Below are 13,804 nucleotides of genomic sequence, written 5' to 3'. Positions count from 1 at the left end.
CGGTGCACGAACTGCCACTCTGGATTGTCCCGGGCGATGGCCCCATACTGCTTGGAAGGAGCTGGCTAGGCAAAATCCGCTGGAACTGGGATGACATCCGAGTGCTATCGCATGATGATGAGGCCCCGTGTACCCAGGTTCTTAACAAATTTCCTTCCCTTTTTGAGCCAGGCATTGGAAACTTTTCCAGGGCGAAGGTGCGGATCCACTTGGTCCCAGAGGCACAACCAATCTACCACAAGGCGCGAGCGGTACCTCACATGATGAGGGAGAGAGTGGAAATCGAGCTGGACAGGCTGCAACGCGAGGGCATTATCTCCCCAGTGGAATTCAGCGAGTGAACCAGCCCGATTGTTCCATTACTCAAAAGTGTTGGCACGGTCAGGATTTGCGACGATTATAAAGTAACTATTAATCGTTTCTCGCTGCAGAACCAATACCCGTTACCTAAGGCAGACGACCTATTTGTGACGCTGGCAGGAGGCAAGACATTCACCAAGCTCGACCTGACTTCGGCCTACATGACACAGGAGCTGGAGGAGTCTTTGAAGGGCCTCACCTGCATCAACACGCACAAGGGACTGTTCATCGACAACAGATGCCTGTTTGGAATTCGGTCGGCTGCAGCGATCTTCCAGAGAAACATGGAGAGCCTACTCAAGTCGGTACCACACATGGTGGTTTTTCAGGACGACATATTGGTCACGGGTCGGGACACCGTCGAGCACCTTCAAAACCTGGAGGAGGTCCTCCAGTGACTGGATCGCTTAGGGCTGTGGCTGAAGAGGTCGAAATGCATCTTCATGGCAACAGAAGTGGAGTTTTTGAGGAGAAAGATCACGGTGGACGGCATTCGGCCCACAGATGCCAAGACAGAGGCTATCAGGAACGTGCCCAGGCCACAGAACTTCACGGAGTTGCAGTCGTTCCTGGAACTCCTCAACTATCTTGGTAACTTCCTACCGGGGTTATGCACTCTCTTAGAGCCCCTACATGTGTTGTTGCGTAAAGGCGAGAAATGGGTATGGGGAAAAAAACAAGTAATTGCTTTTGAGAAAGCCAGAAACATTTTATGCTCCAACAAGCTGCTTGTATTGTATAACCCGTGTAAAAGACTTGTGCTAGCATGTGATGTGTCGTCGTACAGAGTCGGGTGTATATTACAACAAGCTAACGTTGTGGGTAAGTTGCAACCTGTCGCCTATGCCTCCAGGAGCTTGTCTAAGGCCGGAGGGCCTACAGCATGATTGAGAAAGAGGCATTAGCGTGTGTGTTCGGGGTAAAGAAAATGCATCAGTACCTGTTTGGCCTCAAATTTGAGCTGGAAACCGATCACAAGCCCCTCATATCCCTGTTCGCTGTAAACAAGGGGATAAATACTAATGCCTCAACCCGCATACAAAGGTGGCCACAGGCCAGACACCGAGAACTGAGCGGATGCTCTCAGTCCGCTACCATTGCCCACCACGGGGGTAGAAATGGCGCAGCCTACAAACTTGTTGATGGTGGCGCAGCCCGCAGACTTGTTGATGGTCATGGAAGCGTTTGAAAATGATAAATCACCTGTCACGGCCCGCCAGATTCGGACTTGGACCAGCCAAGATCCTCTGCTGTCCCGAGTAAACAACTGTGTACTGCATGGGAGCTGGGCCAGCATCCCCGTTGAAATACAAGAGCAAATCAAGCTGCTCCAGCGGCGAAAGGACAAGCTGTTCATTCAAGCAGACTGTCCATTGTGGGGTAACCGCGTAGTGCTACCCAAAAAGGGCAGCGAGACATTCATCTCGGATCTCCACAGCACACATCCGGGTATAGTAATGATGAAAGCGATAGCCAGATCCCACGTGTGGTCGCCTGGTATTGACTCTGACTTCGAGTCCTGTGTACGGCAATGCAGCGTGTGTGCTCAGTTGAGCAACACGCCCAGAGAGGCACCACTAAGTTTGTGGTCCTGGCCCTCCAGCCCATGGTCGAGGATCCATGTCGACTAAGCGGGCCCGTTTCTCGGTAAAATGTTCCTGGTGGTGGTGGATGCTTTTTAAAATGGATTGAATGTGAAATAATGTCGGGAAGCACCGCCACCGCCACCATTGAAAGCCTGAGGGCCATGTTTGCCACCCACGGCCTGCCTGACATACTGGTCAGTGACAACGGGCCATGTTTCACCAGTGCCGAATTTAAAGAATTCATGACCCGCAATGGGATCAAACATGTCACCTCGGCCCCGTTTAAACCAGCCTCCAATGGGCAGGCAGAGCGGGCAGTACAAACAATCAAACAGAGCCTTAAACGAGTCACAGAAGGCTCACTCCAAACCCGCCTGTCCCGAGTACTGCTCAGTTACCACACGAGACCCCACTCACTCACAGGGGTGCCCCCGGCTGAGCTACTCATGAAAAGGATACTTAAAACCAGACTCTCGCTGGTTCACCCCAACCTGCATGATCAGGTAGAGAGCAGGCGGCAGCAACAAAATGTAAACGATGGTCGCGCCACTGTGTCACGGGAAATTGATCTGAATGACCCTGTGTATGTGCTAAACTATGAACATGGTCCCAAGTGGATCGCGGGCATGGTGATAGCTAAAGAAGGGAGTCGGGTGTTTGTAGTCAAACTAGACAATGGACAAATTTGCAGAAAGCACCTGGACCAAACGAGGCTGCGATTCACAGACTGCCCTGAACAACACACAGCAGACACCACCTTTTTCGAACCCACAACACACACCCAAAGGATCAACGACACCACCCCAGACCAGGAAATCGAACCCATCATGCCCAACAGCCCAGCAAGGCCAGGCTCACCCAGCAGCCCTGCAGGGCCAACAACACGCCAGCCCAGCGAGGGCACAGCCAACAAACCAGAACAAACATTTGTACCGAGGCAGTCCACTAGGGAAAGAAAGGCTCCCGACTGCCTCACCTTGTAAATAGTTTTCACTTTGACTTTGGCGGGGGGGAGTGATGTGGTGTATCTGTAACGCATGCACTCCCATGTTCCGCCACCAGGGAGCTCATCCCCTGAAGTCCCCAGGGATCCCAGCATCCCTTGGGTGCACTGTATATAAGCCAGCCCCTAAGGCCTGTTCCTCACTCTGGAGTGTCTTGATAAAGACTGAGGTCACTGTTACTTTAACCTCCCTGGGTGCAGTCTCATTTGTGTTAGGAACACAATAAGTGTCATTTCTCATTCAACAAAATCCCCAGAGAAATTGAAATTACTGAAGTATTGCTTCAAAAAAGTACTTAGAAAATCTAACAGGAACTTTCCTGGAATATCTTTACTTAGTTTCTGTTTCATAGTCGCCAGCAGGGAAACGCTTTTCAAAATACTATCGTTTCAAGTGCTGTGTATCCAAGGATCAGCTCAGAATGAAAGGTGGCATTTACTATAATAGTCGTAAGCAGAATAAGCAGCATTCTTCATCCAGCTCATCACTGTCCAATAAACTGTCCATCCCAATGTTTTCTTTTCGATTAATTGTGCATCGCCCTTGCTGCTTGTCCACCCATCAGTAGTTATTCTTTGGATATCGTGCCCCCACACTCTCGAATTTTCCCCCTTACTGCACCCCTCCTGTACCTTCAAAAATTCCCCTCAAAACCCAATCCTGACAGCATCTTCTGTCACCACCCCTGTCTGTTCTCCTCGCTCCTGTGTCAGCTGTGGGTCAGTGGTAGCACTCTTCACTCTGAGTCCGAAGGTTCAAGCCCCACACCAGACACTTGAGTGCATAATCTGGTCGACACATCAGTGCAGTACTGAGAGAGTGCCGCACTATCAGAGATACTATCTTGTGGCTGAAATATTAACCTACCCTCTCAGGTGGATAGTAAAGATCACATGGAACTATTCAGAGAAGAGTAGGGGAGTACTCCCGGAGTCCTGACCAATATTTATCCCACATCCAACATCATTAAAACAGATTGTCTGGTCATTTATCTAATTGCTGTTTGTGAAACCGTGCTGTGTACAAATTAGCTGCTGCATTTACCCACACTACAACAGTGACTATATTTTTGAAAGTACTTCATTGGCCGTGAAGCATTTTGAAATGTCCTGAGGTCACGAAAGGTGTTATATAAATACAAGTTCCTTCTTTCTTTAACATATGGGGGCTACAAAATCTTAAACGATTGTATAGATTTGAATACATTTTGTGAGGCTTTGCTCCTGGTGAGGGGACTTACTGGATAGCATTACTTGCCACAGATATAACCCTACAGTATTAAGTGACTTCTCTGTGACCCATCCAACAAGTCCCTGGTCTGGGAGCGAAACCATACAAAATGTACCCTATTGTCTCCAGCGTTGGTTCAATCAAAGGCACTGCACTGCTCACTCTCTCCGCTCTGATGTATGTGGGTAAATATGCTTATGTTAGATCACATTGATATATTGACTTCCAAACTTCACAACATGTACTTTCAACAAATATTTCTCCCATCCAGCTTGTCCAGAAGGCTATTACGGGAAAGACTGTATGATACTATGTCCCTGTGGTAAAGGAGGTCGATGCAACCCTGTGACAGGAAAATGCCAGTGTCGGTCTGGTACAATGGGTTCCACCTGCCAGAAAGGTACTGCCAAGTAACCTATTCTAAAACTGGAGTTGGGAGGAGTCACTGGTGTAGCAATTCACCTCCGCCGGAAATGGGTCGCGCTTACCATTTATCCTGTGTTTTCACCGCCGCGGTGGTTGTGGTGGACTCTCGCGCGACATTCAGCTCTGTCTTTTCTTGTCGAGCGAAGCGGAAGTCAGTCATAAGAGAGCCGGAAGTGGGGCGGGCGGAGTGCCCACCCCTGTCACTCATCAGTGTAGCGCTGATGACATCATCACGCTGGCAGGTCAACACGTCTCTCCCCTTCACTTAAAGGGGAGAGCCTTCGTGAGCTCTGCGATTATTTTAGTTAGGTCCACTAGGCCACCAGGGAGGGTTTCAGCCGGGCCAGCAGCCTGGCACCCAAGAGGGGGTGCCAGGCTGCTTGTTGGCGGCTTGGCCTAACCCGGGGCAGAATTGTAGGGCCAACCTGGCAGTCGGCCAACAAAAAAAAAAAATAAGATGGCGGCCGCGTCAGTGCACCCTCCCCTTTAACGGCGGCCGCACTGCCATTTTGCACACACTGCAAACACAGTGCACCAACAGAAAAAACTGTCGGGGGCACCGTCCAGCGGCCACAAGATCTTCTTAGGTGAATTTTGCGTGCGGGGCGGGAGAGTGGCGGTGAGCACTTTGATGACTTGGGGCGGAAGTGAGGACCGGCGGAAAAACCACTGAGGAGAATTTCGCGAGTGGCAGTCATTTGACAAATAATCGGCAGCCATTCGACACCGCCACATGGCTGCCACTTTCCGGTGGTAACCGACCTTATCGTGACTCTGCATTTCGGCTCCACTAAATTCACACAATGATTATATGTTTTAGTATTTCTGAATGGGGAAAAAAATGTTCTAATCATTAACCTACAATGATTAATTTTATTTTCCCTGCACAGTGCAAGGCCCTTAAAACAGACTCATTAATGGGGCCGAAATTGGTCAAAATACCGCCCCCTCCCACCTGCGTTCCGCCCAGAATTCGATTTTGGTCAAAAAACACCGACATACCACCGGCATACCACTCGGTGGAATATTCATCATTGACATACCGCCGAGCGGTATGCACACCGTCCGCATACCGCCCAAAAAGTGCAATTTTCATCGCAGACCGTCGACATACCAACGGAGCTGCACACCATCCTGGAAAAGCTGGTTTTACGTAAGTGGGCGGGAATGGGCTGAGTTCACGCATCCGCAATTTTGGAATTCGGGAACTGTCAGGTAAAGCAGCACCTCTGTATTTCTGAGGTGAACAGTGATTTTACAGTGTGATTTAGAGTGGAAAAGGTATTTTTATTATTACTGAGTAACTCATTAAGATAGAAGACATTTTAGAGATATTTGTTTCATTGAAAAATATTGTGGAGATTTAAAAAACATGGGGCATGTACTATCTCAGCCTGTATTGCTGACAACCTGTCTAATGGAGGAACCAGATGTGAGAAGGTTTATCGAGCAGAGTTATAAGGGTAAGGGAGGAGGTTGCAGACTGATGAGGGGGAGGAGGCCTTACCCGCAAAGGATCTTCAGGGAGAAGTGTTCATACTTGGACCTGACCGATCGACAGTGTGTCCAAAGGCTGTGCTTCTGAAAAGAAGTGATCACTGAGATTTGCCAGCTCATTAACGCAGACCTGCAGCCCAGTACCAGCAACATTACTGCACTCTCTGTCGAGATGAAGGTGACTGCGGCACTTTCCTTTTATGCATGTGGCTCTTTTCAGGCATCAGCTGAGGACATATGCTCTATTTCTCAGCACGCTACTCATCGCTGCATTCGACAGGTAACCGAAGCACTGTATGCATGCTGGATGGAATTTATAAACTTCCCAATGACCAGGGAGGCACGGAGTGACAGGGCTTTGGGATTTGCACGCAGTGCCGGCTTCCCCAAGGTGCAGGGTGCTGTTGACTGTACCCATATTGTCCTGCAAGCACCATTACATGAAGTGGAGGTGTACCAAAACGGTCAGGGATTTCACTCCTTCAACGTGCAACTTGTATGCGACCGTACACACCGCATAATGGCAGTGAATGCCAACTTTTCAGGGAGTATCCATGATGTGCACATCTTGCGTGAGAGCACTGTGTCTGACCTGTTGAAGTCTGAGCCACAAGGTAAATGCTGGATGCTGGGGACAAAGGGTACGGCCTCGCTACCTGGCTCTTGACCCCCCTGCAGAACCCTCACTCAGAACCCGAGCAATGATACAATAAGAGTCTTATAGCGAAACGTAATATTATCGGAAAGACAATTGGAGTACTGAAGCAGCGCTTTCGATGCTTGGACCACTCACCCTCAGCAGGTTGCTCAGTCCACAGCGGTGTGCTGCATGTTGCATAATTTCGCAATCATGCGGGGACAGGAATTGCCGCAGGGGCCTGCGGGACCACCTGAGGAGAGAGTGCAGGAGACGGAGGAGGGAGAAGAGGACAATGAGGGGCAGGAGGATGACGAGGAGCTTGCAGATGAACCCATGGCACCACCCACCCCAACACCGCAGCAGAAGGCACGCGGAACGTATGCCACTGCAAAATTGTTAGGTCAGCAGCTCATTAATGAACACTTTGCTTGAATGTGGAGAGCTGCGTTTTGAGACCCTGGTGACTGTAACCTCAAAAGTTTGGCACTATACACGAGTGCTTAAATTCAATTCAAACGTTTCTGTAAAAATGTAAAAAATATTCAACAATTTTAAAACTTATAACTATAAAACAACTGCAACAGCTTTAATAACAACTTTAACAAAAGTGTTACAACTTTAATAAACTTTTACAAATCAAACTTCAATTACAACAAAAAGACCCTTTACTTTCCCTGCCCACACCCTCTGCCCTATTCATGCCCGTGTGCTACACCACCCTTGGGACTATTCCCCGCTTTCTTACTCCCGCCCTTCCCTCTCCCAGTGCCCCTGAGCCTGGACTTCCCCATGTTGATACCAAGCCAGCGAGCAGCACCGCACCCAGAGTGATGTTACTGTCATTGGGGGTCAGACATTGCAGGTGCAATAAATGGGGCCTCGGGAGAAGCTTGCGATGTGGAAGACGAGGCTCCAGGGCTGGAAGATGATGTCAGCTCCCCACCCTCAGGTGCTGTCGACCTGACTACTATGGCACGGGGGGGGGGGTTCCATGCCATGTCCCCATCCCGTCCACTGTCGTATGGCTTCGATGGCATTGGCGGTTCGCTCCATCGCGGCGATCATACGCAACCTTTCCTCCGACTGCCGCGCTGATAGAGCCGCGATGTTTGTGGCTATTGTAGTCATGGCCTTGAGCGGTTCTCGACCTATGTCGACGCTGGCCTGTGACAGATGCACCATGTCCTGGTACACGCCGACAGCAACCGACCTTTCCTGCACCAACCGCAGTCGCTGCGGCAAAGGCGCTGCAATGCTGGGGGGTGCCTTGCTGCGCACCGCTTGGTCCCACAGAATCAGAGGAGCCATGGGGGGAATCCCCTGAATACAGACTCGGTGGTGGAGGATGTTCCAGCTGTCCCACATGGAGCTCTTGTATCCTTCTCCGTCTCCAGCCCAGCTCCACCTCCACTGGCTGCAGGATCAGCAGCTCTTCCTCTTCCTCTTCCTCACCTCTGCCAGGGGTGAAGTCGGGAGAGGGCTGGGTGACGCCAGAGGTGGAGGCAGTGGGTCTGTGTCGCTGTGGTCTGAATCATCCGAGTCTGGAAGTGCAAAACAACATTTAAAAAAGCTTGGCACCAGGGGAGGGGTCAGGGTTACATGTATATAGTACAGTGACTTATTGTAGTCTGTCTTAAATGTCCACCACTGCTGCAGTACTGCATTACATATCGCAGACAGACAATACATATATGTATTGCGTTACATGACCCCAACATTGCAGTGCAATAAACTTACATTACATTACATCAGGCCAACATTCAAATGCAATAAACTTGTATTACATTACATCAGGCCAACATTACAGTTACATTACATGACATGAGAGGACCGCAACACAGACTGCATTTTATTCAACTTACCATCCTGTGTGAGTGGGTCAACTCCAATGCCGGTGGTGGCATGGTTGCTATCCCCAACCAGGGACTGGGCACGGATCTCGATGTCAGTCAGAGGCTCCTGGGCTGTGGGTCCTCCCCCCGTGCGACGCTGATCGGCTGTTATTGTAGATGTCTTCTTCTGTAGAAAGTAAAGTAAATCAAAGTAAAAATCTTCAATCCATTGAACATCGCACACACATATATACATTAAAAAAAGCACTGTGTTGATCCTCTTGTCATTGCCTGAAAAGTACGAATACATCGCCGTAACCTTAAGATAAATAACATCGTCCGTGTGACACTGAACCTACATTTACATGGTACATAGTACATTGGCAGGGGGTGCATAAATAAAATCATTACTCTTGCTATCCTCACCAGGTCGTTCCACCTCTTATGTCACCTTTCCCCGGTGCGTACAATCGTACTTTTGGAGGACACAGCCTCCCCGATCTGGGCCCATATTCCATTGTACTCCTTTGGGGCGGGGCTTTCCACACCAGCCTTCGTTAGCTCGGAGTACCTCTCTCTTATCTGTGCGGCAGAAGGGCAGGTAACTCGGTGTCTCATCGAAGGCAGGCGCCTTCAATCTCCCCTCCTTCTCAATGTTCCTGCGCTTTGATTTCCTTTTTTAACATTGTCATAATCTTTCTATTTGTATGATTTTTGCTTTGTTAAATATCTCTTCTTAGTCTTCAAACTGAAGAATCATTAGTTGTTAGGAATATATTCGCACTGTGCTATGTATTTTTCAAGTAACTGTCCGTCGACTTCCTTGCTGCTCCTTCTCACTCTCTCTCCCTCCTCTTCAACTCACTGCGCATGCGCAGGTGACCCCTGATCCCCGAAATCGCAGGTAAAACGCTTCTGTAAAAAGAAAATTTGCACATGCGCAGTTCCGGCTGCATCACCCATCGAACAGAAAGTCGATCTGGTTCGACTACTTGGTTACATACCGCCCGATGCAGACCACTGATGTACTGCCGAAAATATGTTGACCAATTTTGTCCTCTTTGGTCTCGGCGATATGCTGGCGGTGTGAAACGACATACCCCCGAGAAACAGGCGGACCTTATGTATCAACCAATTTCAGCCCCAATATATGGTCAAACATTTATATGTGGTTAATTCTATCATTGTAAGCGGCTGCATGATGCATGCCTCAGAGGTCAACGGGTCAAAAACTGGAAGCATGATTCCTGCTTATCACTCAAAGATCATATTAAAGCAGGACAAGGGACTATCTTAATACTGTGATTGCTTTTAAAATAATTACAGAGCCTTCTGCTTTATCAGGGCCTGCCTTATGTAACACACTTCAATGTTGGTGAGTGGAGTGTGTGCTTGAATACAACACTTAAATTTACTGTACCGCCCAGTGTTGCATTCAAGATGTTTTCTGCTCACCAGTATAAGAGCTCATTTACACAGTGAGTTTCTGGTTGCACCTGGGACTCTGAAATTATTTTAAAATCTAGCAAGATGTCAAGCAAATTCCATATTGATGATGCAAGGCAGGCTGTGCATTGGATATGAAGCATGACATTTCGGCAGATTCTAAATTTAGGTAGCTTAAGAGTAACAGTTTCTGATTGGCTTGTTTAACGTGCTGTTGTTTTGGTGCAGTGTGTCCAAAGGGAAGATTCGGACAAAGCTGTCTGGAGGTCTGTGCTTGTCAGAACGGTGGTATTTGTAACCCAGAAGATGGGACATGTTCCTGTGGGCTTGGATGGACCAGTACCCATTGTGAAAAAGGTACCTTCCCTGGTTAAAAATGCACTTCTTGTTCATGAGTTTCTGGATTCTAAAATACTTCTTAATTAGGGCACAGAATAAAAGTCAATAGATTATACGTACTTTAACTGCTTTTGCAGCTACTTTGAAGAGAGTTGGACCAATAAATATTAGGTCCAATAAATATTTGGAAGAAACGCATGGGGAATGTTTCTATATGGTTTTGTAATACAGGAGTCCTCAACAATGTGTTCTAATACAGATCATGGTAAATTTGGAGTGTTATAACAAGGGAGCATGAGATATAATAGAGAATGTTATAGCAGGAGATAAGGAATATATCAGAGCATTAAGATGAGGGTGTGCTGGAGGTATATTGTAACATGTTATAAAGAAGGACTATGATATAAATTATATTGAGGGGAGCGCTGTATATTAGACAGTTCTATAATAAGGAGTGTGGTTTATTTCAGAGAGTGTTGCAGTGGGGAGGGAGGAATTGTATAATCAGATGTTACAGTGAGGGGTTGGGTGTCTATACTGAAATTGAAAAGAATGCTAGTGGAATTGACCACAGGCTCTGTATATGGTGAGGTGTGGAACAAAGGTGAAGGCATTTCCTCCTGCCACCTCACTTCATTCCACTTTGTCATCAGTTACAGAGTGACACGGCCAGAGGTATGGCAGTCACTGCCGGCCCAGCTCACAGCCAGGGAGTGATACTGGGAATAGCGGGCGTTACTGGGAATGGTGGGCACTGCTGGGAATGGTGGCTCTGGGAATGGTGGGCACTGCTGGGAATGGCAGGCGTTACTGGGAATGGCGGGAACTGCTGGGAATGGTAATTGGTGCTGGGAATGGTGGGCACTGCTGGGAATGTCAGGTACTGCTGGGAATGGTGGCTCTGGGAATGGTGGGCGGTGCTGGTGAGATAGAACGCTTTTTGTTTGGTGGGGGGGTGAAGTAAATAAAGATATTGCAAGACCATATTGTGAAGGATTTCTTTTGTAACACAGTGTGTCCTACTGGGAAATATGGAGCCAACTGCCAGCTGGGCTGTTTGTGTTGGAATAATGGAACCTGTGATCGGTTTACAGGCAGCTGTCAGTGTTTGGAAGGTTTCTACGGCCCTTTGTGTGAACACGGTTAGTTGATTTACTTCTTACACAGTCTTCACCAACAGTCAAACAATGTGCATTGAGGAGTATGACATGTGAAACCTGCCGATGTACCTTCTGACTTGGTACCACTTTGAGAGGGTGGTCTGGTGAGGTGAGGACTGCCCCTGTATGTTGATGTGGAAATGATCAGCTGCTGTTCTGTGCCATAGCAACTGTTTTTTTGAAAAAAGTATATTAAGTTTCACATTATAACGTGAACAGAAGTTAGCAGTTAGTCACCTGATTAATAACTTTGGAGATTGCAGGTTCACAGTTTAAACTCCCCTTCACCTTTGGCACATCGATCATCAAAATAAATGTTGCTTCGCCCAAGCAGCTTGCTGTGATCAAGACTTCAGTCCAGTTGTAGTGGATGATGTGAAAAGTCATTGCACAGTGCAAGTTGGCTCCTAAATAGAGTTGCCTGTGTAGAAATGTTGAGCTTATCAAGTCAGACGTATGCTGTATTCCTTCATGTAACATGGTAGATTCAGGAATGAGAACTGTTTAATGTTAGTTGAGGGTCGTTTTGACCACTGTGTTTCACTGGCTTCTTTCCTAGCTTGCCCTCTGGGGTTTTACGGCTCAATCTGTGCTCACGCCTGTGACTGTAAGCACGGTGATGCTTGTGAAGCCATCGCGGGCCAGTGCATCTGTCCATCTGGTTACCATGGCGATCGCTGTGAAAAAGGTAAGGGCACTTGGGACTTTTTTTTGTCAAATGACTTCGTCATACAGGTACCCCCGGGCCGAGAATCCAGGACCGAGGCCGTTCCAGATTCCGGACTTTCGATTGTCTTTCTGACATCACGAATCCGGAAACACCCGAGCCCAGGTTTGAGTATTTCCAGATTTCGGAACATCAGAAAGTGGGTGGGGGGGAGGGGTGGTGGGGGTCCCGGCCGAAGGGCGAGCTGTTTGGGCCAGCCCCACCCAGGAGGAGCTGTTTGGGTGGGCCCCACCGAGGAGCTGTTTGGGTGGGGCCCCGTTGAGGAGCTGTTTGGGTGGGGCCCACTGAGGAGCTGTTTGGGTGGGGCCCCGTTGAGGAGCTGTTTGGGTGGGGCCCCACGGAGGAGCTGTTTGGGTGGGGCCCCGTTGAGGAGCTGTTTGGGTGGGGCCCCACCGAGGAGCTGTTTGGGTGGGGCCCCGTTGAGGAGCTGTTTGGGTGGGGCCCCACGGAGGAGCTGTTTGGGTGGGGCCCCGTTGAGGAGCTGTTTGGGTGGGGCCCATTGAGGAGCTGTTTGGGTGGGGCCCACTGAGGAGCTGTTTGGGTGGGGCCCCACTGAGGAGCTGTTTGGGTGGGGCCCCACTGAGGAGCTGTTTGGGTGGGCCCCACTGAGGAGCTGTTTGGGTGGGGCCCCGTTGAGGAGCTGTTTGGGTGGGGCCCCGTCGAGGAGCTGTTTGGGTGGGGCCCCACTGAGGAGCTGTTTGGGTGGGCCCCACCAAGGAGCTGTTTGGGTGGGGCCCCGTTGAGGAGCTGTTTGGGTGGTGCCCCACGGAGGAGCTGTTTGGGTGGGCCCCACTGAGGAGCTGTTTGGGTGGGGCCCCACGGAGGAGCTGTTTGGGTGGGGCCCCACTGAGGAGCTGTTTGGGTGGGGCCCCACGGAGGAGCTGTTTGGGTGGGGCCCCACGGAGGAGCTGTTTGGGTGGGGCCCCACGGAGGAGCTGTTTGGGTGGGGCCCCACCAAGGAGCTGTTTGGGTGGGGCCCCGTCGAGGAGCTGTTTGGGTGGGGCCCACTGAGGAGCTGTTTGGGTGGGGCCCCACGGAGGAGCTGTTTGGGTGGGGCCCCACGGAGGAGCTGTTTGGGTGGGGCCCCACCAAGGAGCTGTTTGGGTGGGGCCCCGTTGAGGAGCTGTTTGGGTGGGGCCCCACGGAGGAGCTGTTTGGGTGGGGCCCCACTGAGGAGCTGTTTGGGTGGGCCCCACCGAGGAGAAGCTGGTCAGGCGGGCTGGCGGCGTGGCCCCACGGTAAGGGCAGCGGTGGGCCCCCGAGGTCGGCAGGGTCGGCGGGTCTGGATTCCAGAACATTTCATGGATCCTGGACGACCCTCCCACCGATCGGTCCGGATTCCGGAACTCCGGATTTTCGACTTTGCTCCTGTACCGCTATTGATCAGGTATAAGACAGAGACTAGTAATTAGCAATGGGTAGTACACAGGTTGTAATGTATTGGAGGAGTTTAACATGGTTCATCTGTAGAATAATACTTGGGAGAGAGTTACAGGCAGTAATTTAACTGAGCGATTTGATTAATTTTTTATAGAGACGAGTGGATACTTGAGAAGC

The 13,804-nt window shown here is 49.8% G+C and overlaps 1 protein-coding gene across 1 annotated transcript in view; it reads left to right on the top strand.

Annotated features, from left to right (window-relative positions):
* The window catches only part of LOC139266308 (multiple epidermal growth factor-like domains protein 6), a 496,732-nt gene that overhangs the window by 449,537 nt on the left and 33,391 nt on the right, over positions 1-13,804 (top strand). Inside the window, exons 32-35 of the mRNA XM_070884129.1 lie at positions 4,452-4,580; positions 10,250-10,378; positions 11,374-11,502; positions 12,080-12,208. Of these exons, the coding sequence (XP_070740230.1) occupies positions 4,452-4,580; positions 10,250-10,378; positions 11,374-11,502; positions 12,080-12,208 (516 nt within the window). The remainder of the gene's footprint in view (positions 1-4,451; positions 4,581-10,249; positions 10,379-11,373; positions 11,503-12,079; positions 12,209-13,804) is intronic.

Source organism: Pristiophorus japonicus, chromosome 6, assembly GCF_044704955.1.
Source record: "Pristiophorus japonicus isolate sPriJap1 chromosome 6, sPriJap1.hap1, whole genome shotgun sequence".
Lineage (NCBI taxonomy): Eukaryota > Metazoa > Chordata > Chondrichthyes > Pristiophoridae > Pristiophorus > Pristiophorus japonicus.
Note: the sequence above shows the minus strand (reverse complement) of the source record. Positions and strands in the feature narration are given on the sequence as shown.